At 50.3% G+C, this 16,116-nt stretch overlaps 1 protein-coding gene across 2 annotated transcripts in view; it reads right to left on the bottom strand.

Moving 5' to 3' along the window:
- Nucleotides 1-16,116, bottom strand: part of ATAD5 (ATPase family AAA domain containing 5) — a 259,487-nt gene that overhangs the window by 144,822 nt on the left and 98,549 nt on the right. For both annotated transcript variants that reach the window (XR_003856559.1, XM_029600713.1), the window contains exon 11: nt 1,626-1,722. Coding sequence is in view for 1 of the 2 variants with exons in the window: in XM_029600713.1 (XP_029456573.1) it covers nt 1,626-1,722 (97 nt within the window). In the remaining variant the exon portion in view is untranslated. The remainder of the gene's footprint in view (nt 1-1,625; nt 1,723-16,116) is intronic.

Genomic DNA, 16,116 nt, shown 5'->3' with positions numbered 1-16,116 from the left:
GCCACTGGATCTTCTGGCAAGTCATGGCCAGGAGGGCTCCCCTACCCCCAAAATGGGGCATCCTCAGAATCCTCCGATTCATCCCCACCTGATCCTGATCCCGAAGGAAGACCCAACAATCTCTGGACGGGGGAAATGCACTTTCTAAGGGAGTGATCTGGCTTGGGCCCCACTTTCTAATGGAATGATCTGGCTTGGGCCCCACATCACGCCCCCTCTAATCGCTGGGACCAGGAATCCAAACCAGAATACTCTGCCTACTGCTTGGCCAGATAAGCCTCATGCAGCTATAACACAAATTCAGCTGAAAACGGCTTTGAGGCTCCAGCCAGAGAGGAACCAGGGACGAGCAGCATGGGAAACACTTCCCCCTCCAAGCTCCCTGATCTTCCCTGGAGGCTGAAAACGCCAGGGACAATCGTGGAGGAACATCCCCTTCCCACCCACCCCCCGATGGCGTGAGAAATGCCGAAAGAGAATTCAAAATTCCTGCCGTTCCCACACTGAGCAGGAAGGGATCTTCACCCTGGCATGAAACCCAAAGTGATGCTGAAGAAGGAGCAGGGACCCTCTGTTGCTTTTTAGCACATACCTGGCTGGATGAGCCCTCATCGCCCGATCAGCCAGAGCACAACCCAACTTTGTTGAGCCACAAATGTGCCAAGCCGCACATGCTGACCCGTGGCCCATTGCTATCGCGGGGAAACCTACCTCAAAGTACCAGAACAGCAAGCTCAGCTAAAAAACCCAAGTACTCTAGCCGCTAATACAATGAAGAGGAAGTTTCCAGCACAGCAGAGCTGTGCTACTACCTTAGACATTTTTTTTTTTAAACTTTATTAAACTTCCCCCAAGGCTGGAAAACAGAGGCTCCAAAAAAAATAAAAAAGTAGACTGCCTCAGATGAAAAAATACCCTGAACCTGCAGCTGCCTCAGCGACCTTGTGAAGGGGAGGGATTTGGACGACCAGATTTACTCTCTGTGGGCGCAAGGACCGAGCACACTAAAGGGTCACCAACCACCAGCTCATCCACTTCAACCAGACAGGGAAGAACCCACCAAAATCCAAACCCCCGCCCCCCCCCCCCGCAGGGTGGAAGGCTCAAAAACCAAAAATTGCCCAGATTGCAGAACTGCAGGTTTTGCATCATCTACCATCTGCTGGAGACAGAGAAACACCGAGGAACTGCAGGTGGCACATATGGTTAAGTAGCAGCGTCAGTAAAACTTTCTCTGTCTCCATCTGCTGGCAGGAAGGCAAAACCCAGGAGTCTGGACTGATCTGGGTACGTACAGGGAAACTACCCTTGCCCATTCAGGATGTACCAACTTTTTTTCAGTTTCATATGCTTCTGAAGACATATTTTTGAGCACTGCCTATGTAAATGCTTAGATTTTTCAATTATACTTTCTGCTTCATCATTTCCTGATAACTCCTTTTCTCAACTAATATCCACCACTATCATTTTATCACTATTAGGTACATACCTGATATTTGTCTCTAGATTTTGCTATAGTCACATTTCTTGATCCTGCTTTTAAACTGCTAATTTATTTACATTGCTTTATTAGATTACTCTGCAATCATGTTACAAAAAATATAATCAATTTATTCAGTGCCAACCTGTGTAATTTTTTCACTGCTACATAATTTCCTATAAGTTCACTGGAGGCTTGAGGTTCATATTTCTCTGTCCACAGTACATCTTCACATGTTAAATCTAAGACAAAGAACACACAAAAGTATGTATCTGATATTCTCCAAATTGTAATCCTAGTTCTAAGCAGTTATCACATGGCTTCTGATATCAGAGACAGGGCCAGCCATCTCTAGTTTTAAAGACTCACCACATTGTATGTACAGACCTGTAATCCTGCCTTCCCTAAGGAATCAGAGCTGTGTGTCCCTAAGTGCAATGAGGCAAATCCAGGCCTGTCAACTTGTTCCAGATATGGGATTATGTCAAAAGTAGATTTAGGAAAATTCCTTACATGAAATTATATCTGAACATGATTTTGCAAGAAATATGTTCTTGAGAGTGTTATCTGTGCTATGTTGTTAGTAAATATTTTGAGTTAAATAGCTACCAGCTGATGTAATTCAGACTGATATAAACTAGTCTAAATGACACTTGGTAGTATATAATTTACCTACAGTACCTGAATATAATCCGCTTTGAAGTGCAGAAAAGCGAAATATAAATCAATAAATAAAATAAAATATATTGGCTGTAAAGAATGATTATATCAGTATCAACATAAATCTTATAGTTAATCTTTTATGTAATGATAAACAGTGCTCAACTAGGCTGTGCTAATTGTATTTATGCTTGGAAAATTTGAATGTAGGTTACAAAAAAGCCAAAAACCCAAACAAACATGGCGTAGCTATTTCTTGCAACATACAACTTTACTTTCCCTTCATTCATCATCACTGTGATCCAGTTTGGGGTCCCAAGCACACTCCCCACTAAATGTTTGCTATTCAGCAGCCCTGCAAACTCTGCCACATTGATTCCATTAGCAGCAATCTCACTGAATAATCTTGAGACTGAGGATTCCACCTGGACAGTAAGGGCCTCTGAAGATGATGCATATGTGCCATTGCCTACAAAACAAGATTCAAGGCTGCCATCATGGACCTGAAGAGTCTGGAGGTAGGACCACACTGTCGGATTTCTGGCTATTCTCAACGCCCGGACCTGGCCAAACAATTTCTAAACTCTTTGGTCTGTTAACATATATCGAACCAAGCTCCCAAGAAATCCAGTGTCAGAGGGCAAAGATTGCTTTTCGTAAAATTGACAAATCCTGCAACAACCGGACTACTCACCAGAAGAAGAAACGCTCTCCTGAAAATACTTCACGCTTATCCAACTGTCCAGATAAGGGAACACAAAAATACCTTCATTGCTTAGTGCTGCTGCCACCACCACCAACACCTTGCAGAAGAATTTCGGCGCTATTGTTGCAGTCTCCACCGCTTCCCCCTTGCTAGCTATGTTCAGGGCTCACCTCTGAGGCCGGGAGTGCCGCCTCCGCGGCTCTGCTGAACATGCTGGGCGTCCGCCATTGCTGGGCTGTCTCGCTGCCGCCCCGCGCGCGGGGACGCGCGTTATGGACGTACGCTCGCCGGAAGCCTGAACCCGCCTGAGCCAGCCACGCCACGCCCCAAGCCCGATATAACCGGCGTCCCGCAGTCCTCTCATTGCCTTGCAACGAGGGTCGCTACCGTGCGTAGTTCTTAGTTGCACTTCCGTTGTTCTGCCTCAGCTACAGACCGCTGCTCGTTCCTGACTCTGCTTCTGCCTGCCGCCAGCCACCGACCTCTGCTCGTTCCTGACTCTGCTTCTGCCTGCCGCCAGCCACCGACCTCTGCTCGATCCTGTCTCTGCTCCTGCTTGCTGCAGCTGCCACGCTCCTGTCCTCCGGACAGCGCCTCCTGCAGGCCTGGACTGGAGCTACTGCCAGACTGTCTTGGGTCCTGACACCCTCTGCTCCCTGCCGGGCTCTGGCCTACTCGCTGCTGGATTCCAACTTGCATCCTGCAAGTTCCAGTCAAGGTATCACTGACACTGTTCCTGCTTCCGCTTGCTCTGTGCTCCCTGGCCTATTGGCTCTTGCTACTGGACTCTGTGCTCACCCTTGCCCGGGCCTTCCTAGAGAGACTATCACTGTGCAGAAGTCCCAAGGGACTGGGACCCTACGGGCTCCTCCTGGGGGGTCCTGGTTCCCGGGTGAAGAGCTTAGCTGCACTTCCAAGTCCCAAGGTTCTGGGACCCTACGGGCTCCTCCTGGGGGGTTCCCAGTTCCCGGGTGAAGACCCCTGCGTGTCTCCTAAGTCCCAAGGCTCCAGGACCCTACGGGCTCCTCCTGGGGGGTTCTTGGTTCCCGGGCGAAGACCTGTGCTTGAGGCTCCGCCTCCCGAGCTACTCTACCCAGGGTGGTTCGGCTCAAGGGTCCACTCTCGAACCGCGGCTCCCAGGCCGCAACAGATTGCAAGGCCATGGACTCTGCGGAGTCCCCCAGCTTGCAGGCGATCCCTGGGATGGCGCACCGCCTGCAACAGCAGCAACTCTGCATTGACACACTTGCTGCCACCGTGGATCAACTGGCCTCCCGCCTAGAGGCTGCTACTCGCCAAAGGTCACCGGTATCTGGCGCCGTACCCAATACCCAGTTGCCAGCTCCCAGCAGGTATGCGGGAGACAGTAAGACCTGCCGCGGGTTCCTGAACCAATGCCAAGTACGATTCACCTTGTTACCCCCACCAGTTTCCCACAGAAGCAAGTAAAGTGGCATACATTTTTCTCTACTGGATGGCAGGGCCCTAGAATGGGCATCACCTTTGTGGGAGCGCTCAGACCCATTGCTACAGGACCTCCAGGAGTTCCTCCTCCAGTTCCGTCTGGCGTTCGATGACCCTGCGCGGCGGTCTACTGCCGCCTCTGAGCTTCTGCATCTTCGACAGGGCGCACGCCCTGTGGCTGAGTACATCATCCACTTCAGGACTTTGGCTATGGAGCTGGATTGGCAAGATGACTGTTTAAAGGGAATTTTTCTTGAGGGTCTGGCTGGCCGGATTAAAGATGAACTGGCGGGGCGAGAGATTCCTAAGGAGTTAAATGACCTAATGGAGATTGCAGGCAAGGTCGACCGTCGACTCCAACAGCGTGATAGAGAGACTCGGTCTAGTAGCAGGAGTCGGTCACGTGTCTCCTGCAGGCCTTCTCAGCAGAGGCGATCTCCTGCGGTTAACTCAACCCCTGAGCCCATGCAGCTGGGCAGGTCACCACTTACTCCAGACGAAAGGAGCCGTTGACGCTCGTTAGGCCTCTGCCTATACTGCGGTAGTAAAGGACACTACCTGTCATCTTGCACCGAGCGTCCGGGAAACGGTCGTGCCTAGGTTATACCGAGGAGCTACACCTAGGCGCTACCGGATCCGCTTCTCTTTGCACTCTGCCAGTAACCCTCAAGTACCCCGGTGGGGAGGTCCAGATCCGGGCCTTTATTGATTCAGGGGCCGAGAGGAACTTCATTGTGGCAGACCTGGTGAACCAGTTGGGTTTGCCCACCGAGCGTAAGAGTCCCCCCTTACGCATTTCCTCAATACGAGGGACTTTGTTACCTGGACATATCTCCTGCTCTACGAAACCCGTAACCCTACAGACAGGGCTATTCCACACTGAGGAGATTTCTCTACTCGTCCTGGAGAGAGCCGTGCATCCCTTAGTGTTGGGACTGCCCTGGCTCCGCCAACACTCACCCGTCAAGTGGGATGACTTCCAGTTGGTTAGTTGGGGTCCTGCCTGCTTTGACCGATGCTTGAAACTTCCTCATCCTCCCAGCACTCTGCATCTCTGCTCCACGCCCCTTGTGCCCAAAGCCTATCAAGGATATCAGGATGTCTTTTCTAAAGAGATGGCAGAGATCCTTCCGGAACATAGGTCCTTCGACTGTCCCATTGATCTGGTGCCTGGCTCTACGCCGTCTAGCGGCTGGGTGTATCCCCTCTCTCTCCCAGAGACCAAAGCGATGTCACAATACATCTCGGAGAATCTAGCCAAAGGATTCATTCGTCCGTCCCGCTCCCCGGCAGGAGCGGGGTTCTTCTTTGTGGGCAAGAAGGATGGGTCACTACGACCATGCATTGACTACCGTGGTCTCAACGCTATTACTAAGCGGAACCGCTACCCACTGCCACTCATCCCTGAACTGTTGGACCATCTTCAAGGTGCCCGCATCTTTACCAAGCTAGACCTGAGAGGGGCTTATAACCTCGTACGCATCCGACCGGGGGACGAATGGAAGACGGCGTTCAACACACGTGATGGGCATTACGAATATCTCGTAATGCCCTTTGGACTTTGTAACGCCCCCGCCGTCTTCCAGCACCTCATGAATGAGGTCCTCCGAGAGATGCTTCACTCCCATGTGATTGTCTATTTGGACGACGTCCTTATTTTCTCGAAAGATTTGAACTCCCACCGTCAACATGTATGTCAGGTCCTTCAGGCGCTTCGAAAGAACCACTTATACGCTAAGCTGGAGAAGTGTGTGTTCGAGGCGGACTCTCTACCCTTCTTGGGATATATTATATCTGCTACCGGTTTTCGCATGGACCCGGAGAAGGTAGCCGCCATTACCAAATGGCCTCAACCCTCAGGTCTTAAAGCCCTCCAGCGCTTCCTGGGGTTTGCGAACTTTTACAGACATTTTATTCCCAGATACTCTCACCGTGTGGCTCCCCTTACCGCCTTGACCCGGAAAGGGGCGGATGTCAAGCATTGGCCTGAGACAGCCATCAAAGCCTTCTCTGATCTCAAGGAGGCCTTCCTCTGAGAGGTCTGTCTCCGCCACCCAGATCTGGCGCGGCCATTCATCGTGGAAGTCGCGTCCAGCATCGCTGTAGGAGCTGTTCTCAGCCAGCACTCCGACTCTGGGCACCTCGTCCCGTGCTCGTATTACTCCCAGAAGTTCTCACCTGCAGAGATCAATTATTCCATAGGGGATAAGGAGCTGCTGGCAATCAAGCTCGCCCTCGAGGAATGGCAGCAGTGGCTCGAGGGCTCTTTACACACAACCACCGTGTACACGGATCATAAAAACTTGGAGTTTCTGACTCAGGCTCAACAACTGAACCCCCGTCAGGCACGATGGGCCCTGTTCTTCAGTCGATTTGATTTCATCGTGCAATATCGTCCGGCGGCGAAGAACATAGAAACATATAGAAACATAGAAACATAGAAATGACGGCAGAAGAAGACCAAACGGCCCATCCAGTCTGCCCAGCAAGCTTCACATTTTTTTTCTCATACTTATCTGTTTCTCTTAGCTCTTTGGTTCTATTTCCCTTCCACCCCCACCATTAATGTAGAGAGCAGTGATGGAGCTGCAACCAAGTGAAATATCAAGCTTGATTAGTTAGGGGTAGTAGGGGTAGTAACCGCCGCAATAAGCAAGCTACACCCATGTTTATTTGTTTTACCCAGACTGTGTTATTCAGCCCTTATTGGTTGTTTTTCTTCTCCCCTGCCGTTGAAGCAGGGAGCTATGCTGGATATGCGTGTAGAATGCGTGTAGAATGCGTGTAGAATGAGTGTAGAATGCTGACGCCCTGTCTCGGGCCACCTGTGCCGAAGAGGAGGTCGACTCTCCGCAGTTCATATTGGATCCCTCCAAGATTCGGCTCTCTGCTCTGACTACCGTCTCGCAGGATTGCACGGCGCTCTCTCGCCGGGACCGGTTGACAGCACTACGATGGGCCCATGACTCCTTGGTTGGAGGACATGCCGGACGTGACAGGACGTTGGAACTGATTAACCGGTACTACTGGTGGCCTACCATTCGGCGTGATGTCGCCTCTTATGTGGCTTCCTGCCCCACCTGCGCCCGCCAGAAACCCAGCCCTGGTTCTCCTTTTGGCCTGTTACACCTGCTTCCAGTCCCGACCGAGCCGTGGTCCCATATAGCCACGGACTTTATCATGGACCTGCCTCCCTCTCAAGGACACACGGTTGTATGGGTCACAGTTGACCGTTTTTCCAAGATGGTCCACATGGTTCCACTACCCAAGCTTCCCACTGCACCAGAATTGGCCCTTCTGTTCACCCAACATGTGTTCAGGCTCCATGGCCTTCCACAGGACATAGTTTCCGACAGAGGTTCGCAATTTGTGGCTCGCTACTGGAGAGCCCTCTGCAAGTGTTTCCAAGTGAAGCTTAGCTTTTCTACGGCATTCCATCCACAAAGCAACGGACAGACTGAAAGAATGAACCGGACACTTAAGGCTTATCTCAGGGCCTTCATTAATGAAAGACAGGATAACTGGGCCGAGCTTCTCCCCTGGGCTGAATTCGCCTATAATAACCAAGTTCACGCTGCCACGGGCAAATCTCCATTCCATCTCGTATATGGGAAATCCCTACGACCACCACTTCCGCTGGAGACTCCCAGTGCCTCTCCTGCTGCTCAGGTTACAGCCCAGCAATTCCAGGCCTTGTGGCATGCAACCCGAAAACAGATCCTACAGGCCAAAGCCAGGGCCAAACGGACGGCCGATCACCATCGTCGACCCGCACCGATATTCCAGCCTGGAGACAAAGTCTGGCTCAGCACCCGAAACTTGCACCTCCGTCTACCTTCACGACGATTCGCACCAAAGTTCTGCGGTCCCTTCCGAGTGGTTGAGCGAATTGGGCTGGTATCTTACCGACTTCGGTTACCCTCTTCATTTAAGGTACACAACGTCTTCCATGCCTCCTTACTCAAACCAGTGGTTCTTTCCCGGTATCACCCTGCACCTCTGGATCCAGTTACCACTACCGTTGATGAGGACCCAACGTATCAGGTACAGGACGTCTTGGACATTCAATTTCATAATCGCCGATGGGAGTACTTGCTCGCATGGGAAGGATGTGGTGACGAGGATAATACCTGGGAACCCAGCCGGAACATCTTGGATAAGGATCTCCTACGTCAGTTTCACCAAGATCATCCTGAAAAACCCAGTCCTCTCAAGAGGGGCCGTAAAGGGGGGGGGGGGGGGGGGGTACTGTTGCGGTCTCCACCGCTTCCCCCTTGCTAGCTATGTTCAGGACTCACCTCCGAGGCCGGGAACGCCGCCTCCGCGGCTCTGCTGAACATGCTGGGCGTCCGCCATTGCTGGGCCGTCTCGCTGCCGCCCCGCGCGCGTTATGGACGTACGCTCGCCGGAAGCCTGACCCCGCCTGAGCCAGCCACGCCACGCCCCAAGCCCGATATAACCGGCGTCCCGCAGTCCTCTCATTGCCTTGCAACGAGGGTCGCTACCGTGCGTAGTTCTTAGTTGCACTTCCGTTGTTCTGCCTCAGCTACCGACCGCTGCTCGTTCCTGACTCTGCTTCTGCCTGCCGCCAGCCACCGACCTCTGCTCGTTCCTGACTCTGCTTCTGCCTGCCGCCAGCCACCGACCTCTGCTCGTTCCTGTCTCTGCTCCTGCCTGCCGCAGCTGCCACGCTCCTGTCCTCCGGACAGCGCCTCCTGCAGGCCTGGACTGGAGCTACTGCCAGACTGTCTTGGGTCCTGACACCCTCTGCTCCCTGCCAAGCTCTGGCCTACTCGCTGCTGGATTCCAACTTGCATCCTGCAAGTTCCAGTCAAGGTATCACTGACTCTGTTCCTGCTTCCGCTTGCTCTGTGCTCCCTGGCCTATTGGCTCTTGCTACTGGACTCTGTGCTCACCCTTGCCCGGGCCTTCCTAGAGAGACTATCACTGTGCAGAAGTCCCAAGGGACTGGGACCCTACGGGCTCCTCCTGGGGGGTCCTGGTTCCCGGGTGAAGAGCTTAGCTGCACTTCCAAGTCCCAAGGTTCTGGGACCCTACGGGCTCCTCCTGGGGGGTTCCCAGTTCCCGGGTGAAGACCCCTGCGTGTCTCCTAAGTCCCAAGGCTCCAGGACCCTACGGGCTCCTGCTGGGGGGTTCCTGGTTCCCGGGCGAAGACCTGTGCTTGAGGCTCCGCCTCCCGAGCTACTCTACCCAGGGTGGTTCGGCTCAAGGGTCCACTCTCGAACCGCGGCTCCCAGGCCGCAACAGCTATCACCAGATCAAAGGACAGCACCTGAAACTGAAAATGTCCTAGCAGTGCAAATATGAATAAACACTGATGATCCTTTCAGATTGGAATGTGAAGATAAGCTTCTGTTAGATTCAAAGAGGTCAGAAACTCCACCTTCTGAATTGCCAAGATTACTGATCTTAAGGTTTCCATCCTAAAGTTGGCTACCTTCAAGAAATTGTTGATCCAGGATGGGACGAAAGGAGCCCTCCTTCTTGGGGACCAAGCAAATGAAGTTATGGCCCCCACCTTTCCTAGCTTTTGGAACCAGAATCATAGCCTTCAAATTGAGGAGGTAAAAAAGAAATAGATGCCTGACATCCGTCAATTAAAATTTATTTCAAAGGAGACAAAAAAACACTTTAAAAGCCTGACTTAGGCAGAGTTTCACTCCTGTCTTGGAGCTGCTTTAGGGGCTTAATGTGCTTTATATGAGTTATACTGTTCAGCTTGAGGGAATAGGATGGCACTTTTTCCTCAATCAGATCTGCAGAGTCATTGGATGCAATATCTAGGAACAGCTGATATTAGAAAAAGAACATTAATCAGCATGGATCGTAATGTGCAGCTTAATGAAGTAGGATGACACTTTTTGCTCTTACTGTCAGTTTTACAGTATTGGATGAGCTGTGCAACATGAGGTGATATATTTTTCAATAAAACCGGTTATATACGAATGATTAATTGTCTGTAATTATTTCTTTGATAAAACTAATGAGTTATCAGCTGCTATAAGTTCCCTCTGGATTTGTGCTGTTTCCAGATATCCTTGTCTGTGCAGCGTGCTGTGTTTAGTCTCCACGGAAAATGTTTGCACTTACAGCAGTTGATAACTCATTGGTTTTATCAAAGAAATAACTACAGACAATTAATCATTAGTATATAACCGGTTTTATTGAAAAATGTATCACCTCATGTTGCACAGCTCATCCAATACTGTAAAACTGACAGTAAGAGCAAAAAGTGTCATCCTACTTCATTAAGCTGCACATTACGATCCATGCTGATTAATGTTCTTTTTCTAATATCAGCTGTTCCTAGACATTGCATCCAATGACTCTGCAGATCTGATTGAGGAAAAAGTGCCATCCTATTCCCTCAAGCTGAACAGTATAACTCATATAAAGCACATTAAGCCCCTAAAGCAGCTCCAAGACAGGAGCGAAACTCGGCCTAAGTTGGGCTTTTTAAAGTGTTTTTTTGTCTTCTTTGAAATAAATATTAATTGACAGACTTCAGGCATCTATTTCTTTTTTACCTCCTCATGGCTTTTATAGATTGCCGACCTTTTTGTTTTGTGGGCCCTTCAAATCGAGGAGCCTCTGCAGTGTTGCTATTAGCGCCTCTCGTTTCACGGCCGAGTGACAAGGAAAAACCATAAAAGCATTGAAAGAGATCTCAATAAGTCGTATAAGGCGTTTTCCAGAAAAGCAGCCCTAGACTACAGTCAAGCCACCTCCTGCCTTTAAGGAGCTGCTGTACCCAACACAAGCAAGCAAATGTTGCTTACCTGTAACAGGTGTTCTCACAGAACAGCAGGATGTTAGTCCTCACCTATGGGTGACATCACCGGATGGAGCCCAATCACGGAACACTTTTGTCAAAGTTTCTAGAACTTTGACTGGCACCTACTGGACATGCCCAGCATGGCACTAACCCTGCAGCCAGAAGGGGTCCCCCTTCAGTCTTGTTTAAAAGCTACAGGAAGTGCCGAAAAATAAAATAAGAAAACAAACCCAACACCGCGGGGTGGCAGGTGGGTTTCGTGAGGACTAACATCCTGCTGTCCTGCGAGAACACCTGTTACAGGTAAGCAACATTTGCTTTCTCACAGGACAAGCAGGATGGTAGTCCTCACATATGGGTGAGTACCGAGCTGAGGATGTCCAAGTATGCACCAAATGTACCCAGGTGTGCAAGGCACTAGGACTGGGGTGAAATTTGGCCAAGGGCATCCTGAATCCTACCTGGCAGGCGGAAGGGTGTTGGTACGTCAAGTTGTGAATTGGTTACGCAGGACAGATTGGCCGAAGATGGAATCTTGTCTTCCGGCCTTGTCCAAGCAATAGTGGGCTGTAAAGGTATGGAGAGAACTCCAGGTGGCAGCCCTGCAAATGTCAGGAAGCGGCACCGAGCGTAGGTGTGCTACTGAAGTCGCCATGGCCCTCACAGAGTGTGCTTTAACATGGTCTTGAAGCGGAATGTCTGCTTGCTGAGGGAGGGGGGGGATCCTGAATAGATCCCCCCCCCCTTCCCATCCCTGCACCGTCCCACGGTGTCCACAACCTCCTTATATTAAGGAACTATTTACTCTGTTAACTTATGCTTGTTGCTGTTATGTTATATCTTTCTTTCCACGCTGCGCCTTGTTATCCCCCCCCCCCCCCAGTTCGCTTACCCTGTTAACATGTATTTTCAAGCCTTTTTTGTTCAAATGTAAACCGGTATGATGTCCCCACTAATACCGGTATATAAAAGTTTCTAAATAAATAAATAAATAAATAAATAAAAGGATATACAGTCCGCTAACCAGGAGGAGAGAGTCTGCTTACCCACAGGCTGCCCCAATTTGATGGAATGGAAAGAGACAAACAATTGAGTGCTTTTCCTGTGGGCAGCTGTACGGTCTAGGTAGAACGCTAGAGCCCGTTTACAGTCAAGGGTATGCTGAGCCTGCTCTCCTGGATTGGAGTGGGGCCTGGGAAAGAAGGTAGGTAGTATAATGGATTGATAATGTGAAACTCCGATATTACCTTAGGTAAGAACTTAGGGTGAGTGCGGAGTACTGCCCGGTCCTGCAGAAGTTTAGTGTAAGGCGGATAGGTAACTAGGGCCTGTAACTCACTAACTCTGCGAGCCGAAGTGATTGCCAAAAGGAAAATTACTTTCCATGTGAGATAGCGAAGTTCACAGAATTGGAGAGGCTCGAATGGTGGTTTCATGAGCCAACCCAAAAGCAGGTTGAGGTCCCAAGAAGGGGCCGGAGGACGCAGTGCAGGCTTGAGGTAAAGCAAGCCCTTCAGAAAACGTGTTACAAGGGGTTGTACTGATATGGGAACATCCCTAACACCTTTATATGGAAGGCGGCCACCGCACTAACATGCATTCTGATGGAGGAAGTTTTTAGACCTGACTCTGACAAGTGCCAGAGATAGTCCAGAAACTTCGTGATTGGACAGGTAAAGGGGGTCAAGGGATTGAGAAGAGCACCATGACTGAAACCTGTTCCATTTGTAAGAATAAGATTTTCTCATGGAAGGCTTCCGTGAAGCAATCAGGACACAGGAAACTGATTCAGAAAAGTTAAGTGGCTGAAGGATTAACCTTTCAATATCCAAGCCATCAGGGACAAGGCTTGAAGATTGGGATGGTGCAAGCACCCGTCGTTTTGCGTAATCAGAAGCGGAATGTGTCTACAAATGGAGAGATCCTGAAGTATTGGAAACCACACTTGGCGTGGCCAGTGAGGTGCTTATCAGGATCATGGTTCCCTTGTCCTGACGTAACTTCACGAGAGTCTTTGAGAGAAGTGGAAGTGGAGGGAATGCATATAGGAGACCGGTTGCCCATGAGAGGGAGAACGCATCTCTTGGCTGATAGTGTTGGCTGCGAGCGAGAGAGCAGAAGTTCTCTACTTTGCAGTTTTGAGATGACGCAAAGAGGTCTATTTGAGGGTAACCCCATTGTTGGATGATCGAGTCCGCTATTGAGAGCTTGAGAGACCACTCGTGCGGTTGAAAGGTGTGACTTAGCTTGTCTGCCAACACATTGTCCACTCCCGGCAAGTAGGTAGCCCTGAGGTAGATTGAGTGGGAGAGGGCCTCTGCCCATATCTGCGCAGCTTCCTGACACAGGAGGTAGGAGCCCGTGCCTCCCTGTTTGTTGATGTACCACATGGCCACCTGGTTGTCCGTCTGAATCAGGATGACTTGATTGGAGAGGTGATCCTGAAATACTCTGAGAGCATATCTGATTGCACGAAGCTCCAGGAAATTTATTTGGTGTTTGGCTTCCTCTGAAGACCAAGTTCCTTTTGTCTGCAGATTGGCCACATAGGCTTCCCAGCCGAGGTTGGAAGCATCGGTGGTGAGAGTTATTTGAGGGGCTGGAGACTAGAAGGGTAAGCCTTGGAAGAGATTGATCTGATTTTTCCACCAGGTGAGAGACTGACGGAGTGAGTCGGTGACGTGGACAATGGTCGACAGGGGCTGAATGCATTGAGTCCATTGTGACCGTAGAGTCCACTGCATGACTCTCATGGCTAGGCGGGCCATTGGGGTGACCTGAACTGAGGACGCCATGTGTCCCAGTAGGATGAGAAAGCAGTGTGCAGTCGTGTAGCGCTGAGACTGCAGCTGGTGTGCGAGAGAGAATAGAGTGATAGCTCATTGTCGAGGTAGAAAAGCTTTTGCCTGCAAAGTGTCCGAGTCTGCCCCTATGAATGATAAGGTTTGAGATGGGACTAAGTAGGATTTGTCATAGTTGACGAGAAATCCTAGCGAAATCAGAGTGTGTAAGGTAAGATGTAGGGACGACAGAGCAGTTTGCTGAGTGGGAGCACTGATCAACCAATCGTCTAGATAGGGGTAGACGTGAACACCTTGAGTCCTGAGGAAGGCTGCAACTACTACGAGACATTTTGTGAAGCCTCGTGGTGCAGACGCGAGGCCAAATGGAAGCACTCGGTACTGATAGTGCTTGGGGCCTACCAGAAATCCCAGGTATTTGCGATGAGATGGAGTTATCGCAATATGAGTGTATGCGTCATGGAGGTCTAGAGAGCAGAGCCAGTCTCCTCTTTGTAGAAGAGGAAGAAGAGAACCCAAGGTTACCATTTTGAACTTTTCTCGATGGAGGTACTTGTTGAGGGCACATAGATCCAGAATTGGACGAACGCCTCCTGATTTTTTGGGGATTAGGAAGTACCGGGAATAGAACCCTAGGCCGTGCTGACAGTAGGGTACTGGTTCTATTACCTTGGACTGGAGAAGGATGGAGACCTCCTGTTCCAGAAAGATGGCGTGATCGGATGTTCTCCACGTCGGTAGAGGTGGGGAGTCCGGTGGGATGGAGAGAAAGTTGAGATGATAACCTTGAGCGATTATCTCTAAGACCCACTGGTCTGAGGTGATTGAGTGCCACCTGTTGTTGAAATGGCACAATCGACCTCCCACTGGTATGTGAGGCAGTGGAAGCTGGCTGTTGCTCTCTATGCAGGAGTCAAAAACCAGAAGCAGGGCCCGGCTGAGGAGCTGCTTGCGGCTTTTGTTTTCGTATCTGACGAGGCTGGGTTTTTTGAAATGGTCTCGTAGAGCGAGTTCTAGCCGGTGTCGGGTAGGATTTTTTCGGACGGAAGAAGGACTTCTTAGTGTCTTTCAGGAAAGGCTGTTTTAAGGAGTACTCAGAAGGCATCAGAGAGAGCTGTCTCATGGTCTCATGATGGTCCTTGAGTTCCGCCACCATTCGTTGAACCTGCTCGCCGAACAGATTGTCTCCTACACAGGGCAGGTTGGATAATCTGTTTTGCACTTCAGGGCGAAGGTCCGAAGACTTGAGCCAGGCCCATCTTCTTGCCAAGATAGCAGCTGCAGATAACCTGGTAGCAGTGTCAAATATATCATAAGATGATCTTATCTCATCCTTGCCCGCCTCAAAACCCTTGTTTACTAGGATTTGGAGCTGATCTTGAAATTGCTGAGGCAGGGAGTCTGTCAAGTCTTGTATCTGCTTAAATAAGACCCTGTTATATTGGTTCATATAGAGCTGATAAGAGGCGATTCGGGAGACAAGCATTGAGCCCTGGAAGACCTGGCGACCAATGGCATCTAGAAATTTTTGCTCTTTGCCTGGGGAAAAGAAATGTGGGGTTTTGATCTCTTTGCCCTCTTTTGGGCAGATTCTACAACCACAGATTGGTGATCCAATCGAGGTTTTTGAAAACCTGGGGTTGACTGTACCAAATAAGTGGTGTTAGCCTTTCTGTTGACTGGGGCAACAGAGCCAGGGTGTTTCCAGTTCTTTTTGAGGAGATCCAGAAGAACTTGGTGAATAGGGATGGAGGTTATTTCCTTGGGAGCATCCAGGAATTGCAACAGCTCCATCATTTGATGCCTTTCATCTTGTTCAGTCTGTAATTGGAAGGGAACCAATTCAGACATCTCCTTCACAAAATTTATGAAGGAAAAGTCCTCTGGAGGAGAACGCTTTCTGCTTTCAGTAGGAGAAGGTGGTAAAGGTAGGCCATCGGTGTCTTATGAAGAATCATCAGTCCAAGTATCGTAGGGATCAGCACCTGTCCCTCTAGGAGCCCGAGGGGGATGGGACGGTGGAATCCCTGAAGGTCCTGGTTTAGGCTCTGAAGGAATTGAAGGAATAATTGGAGGCACCGGTGCAGGTATCAAGGGCATCGGCGGCTGAGGCATCGGTAGGACTCCCGATGGAGAGATGCGGAATGGTGTTTCTCCTCCTAATGACAAGGTAAGCGGAGGGGGCACCGGAGCCATTGGTGACCCGGGA

Source organism: Rhinatrema bivittatum, chromosome 4 (assembly GCF_901001135.1).
Source record: "Rhinatrema bivittatum chromosome 4, aRhiBiv1.1, whole genome shotgun sequence".
Lineage (NCBI taxonomy): Eukaryota > Metazoa > Chordata > Amphibia > Gymnophiona > Rhinatrematidae > Rhinatrema > Rhinatrema bivittatum.
Note: the sequence above shows the minus strand (reverse complement) of the source record. Positions and strands in the feature narration are given on the sequence as shown.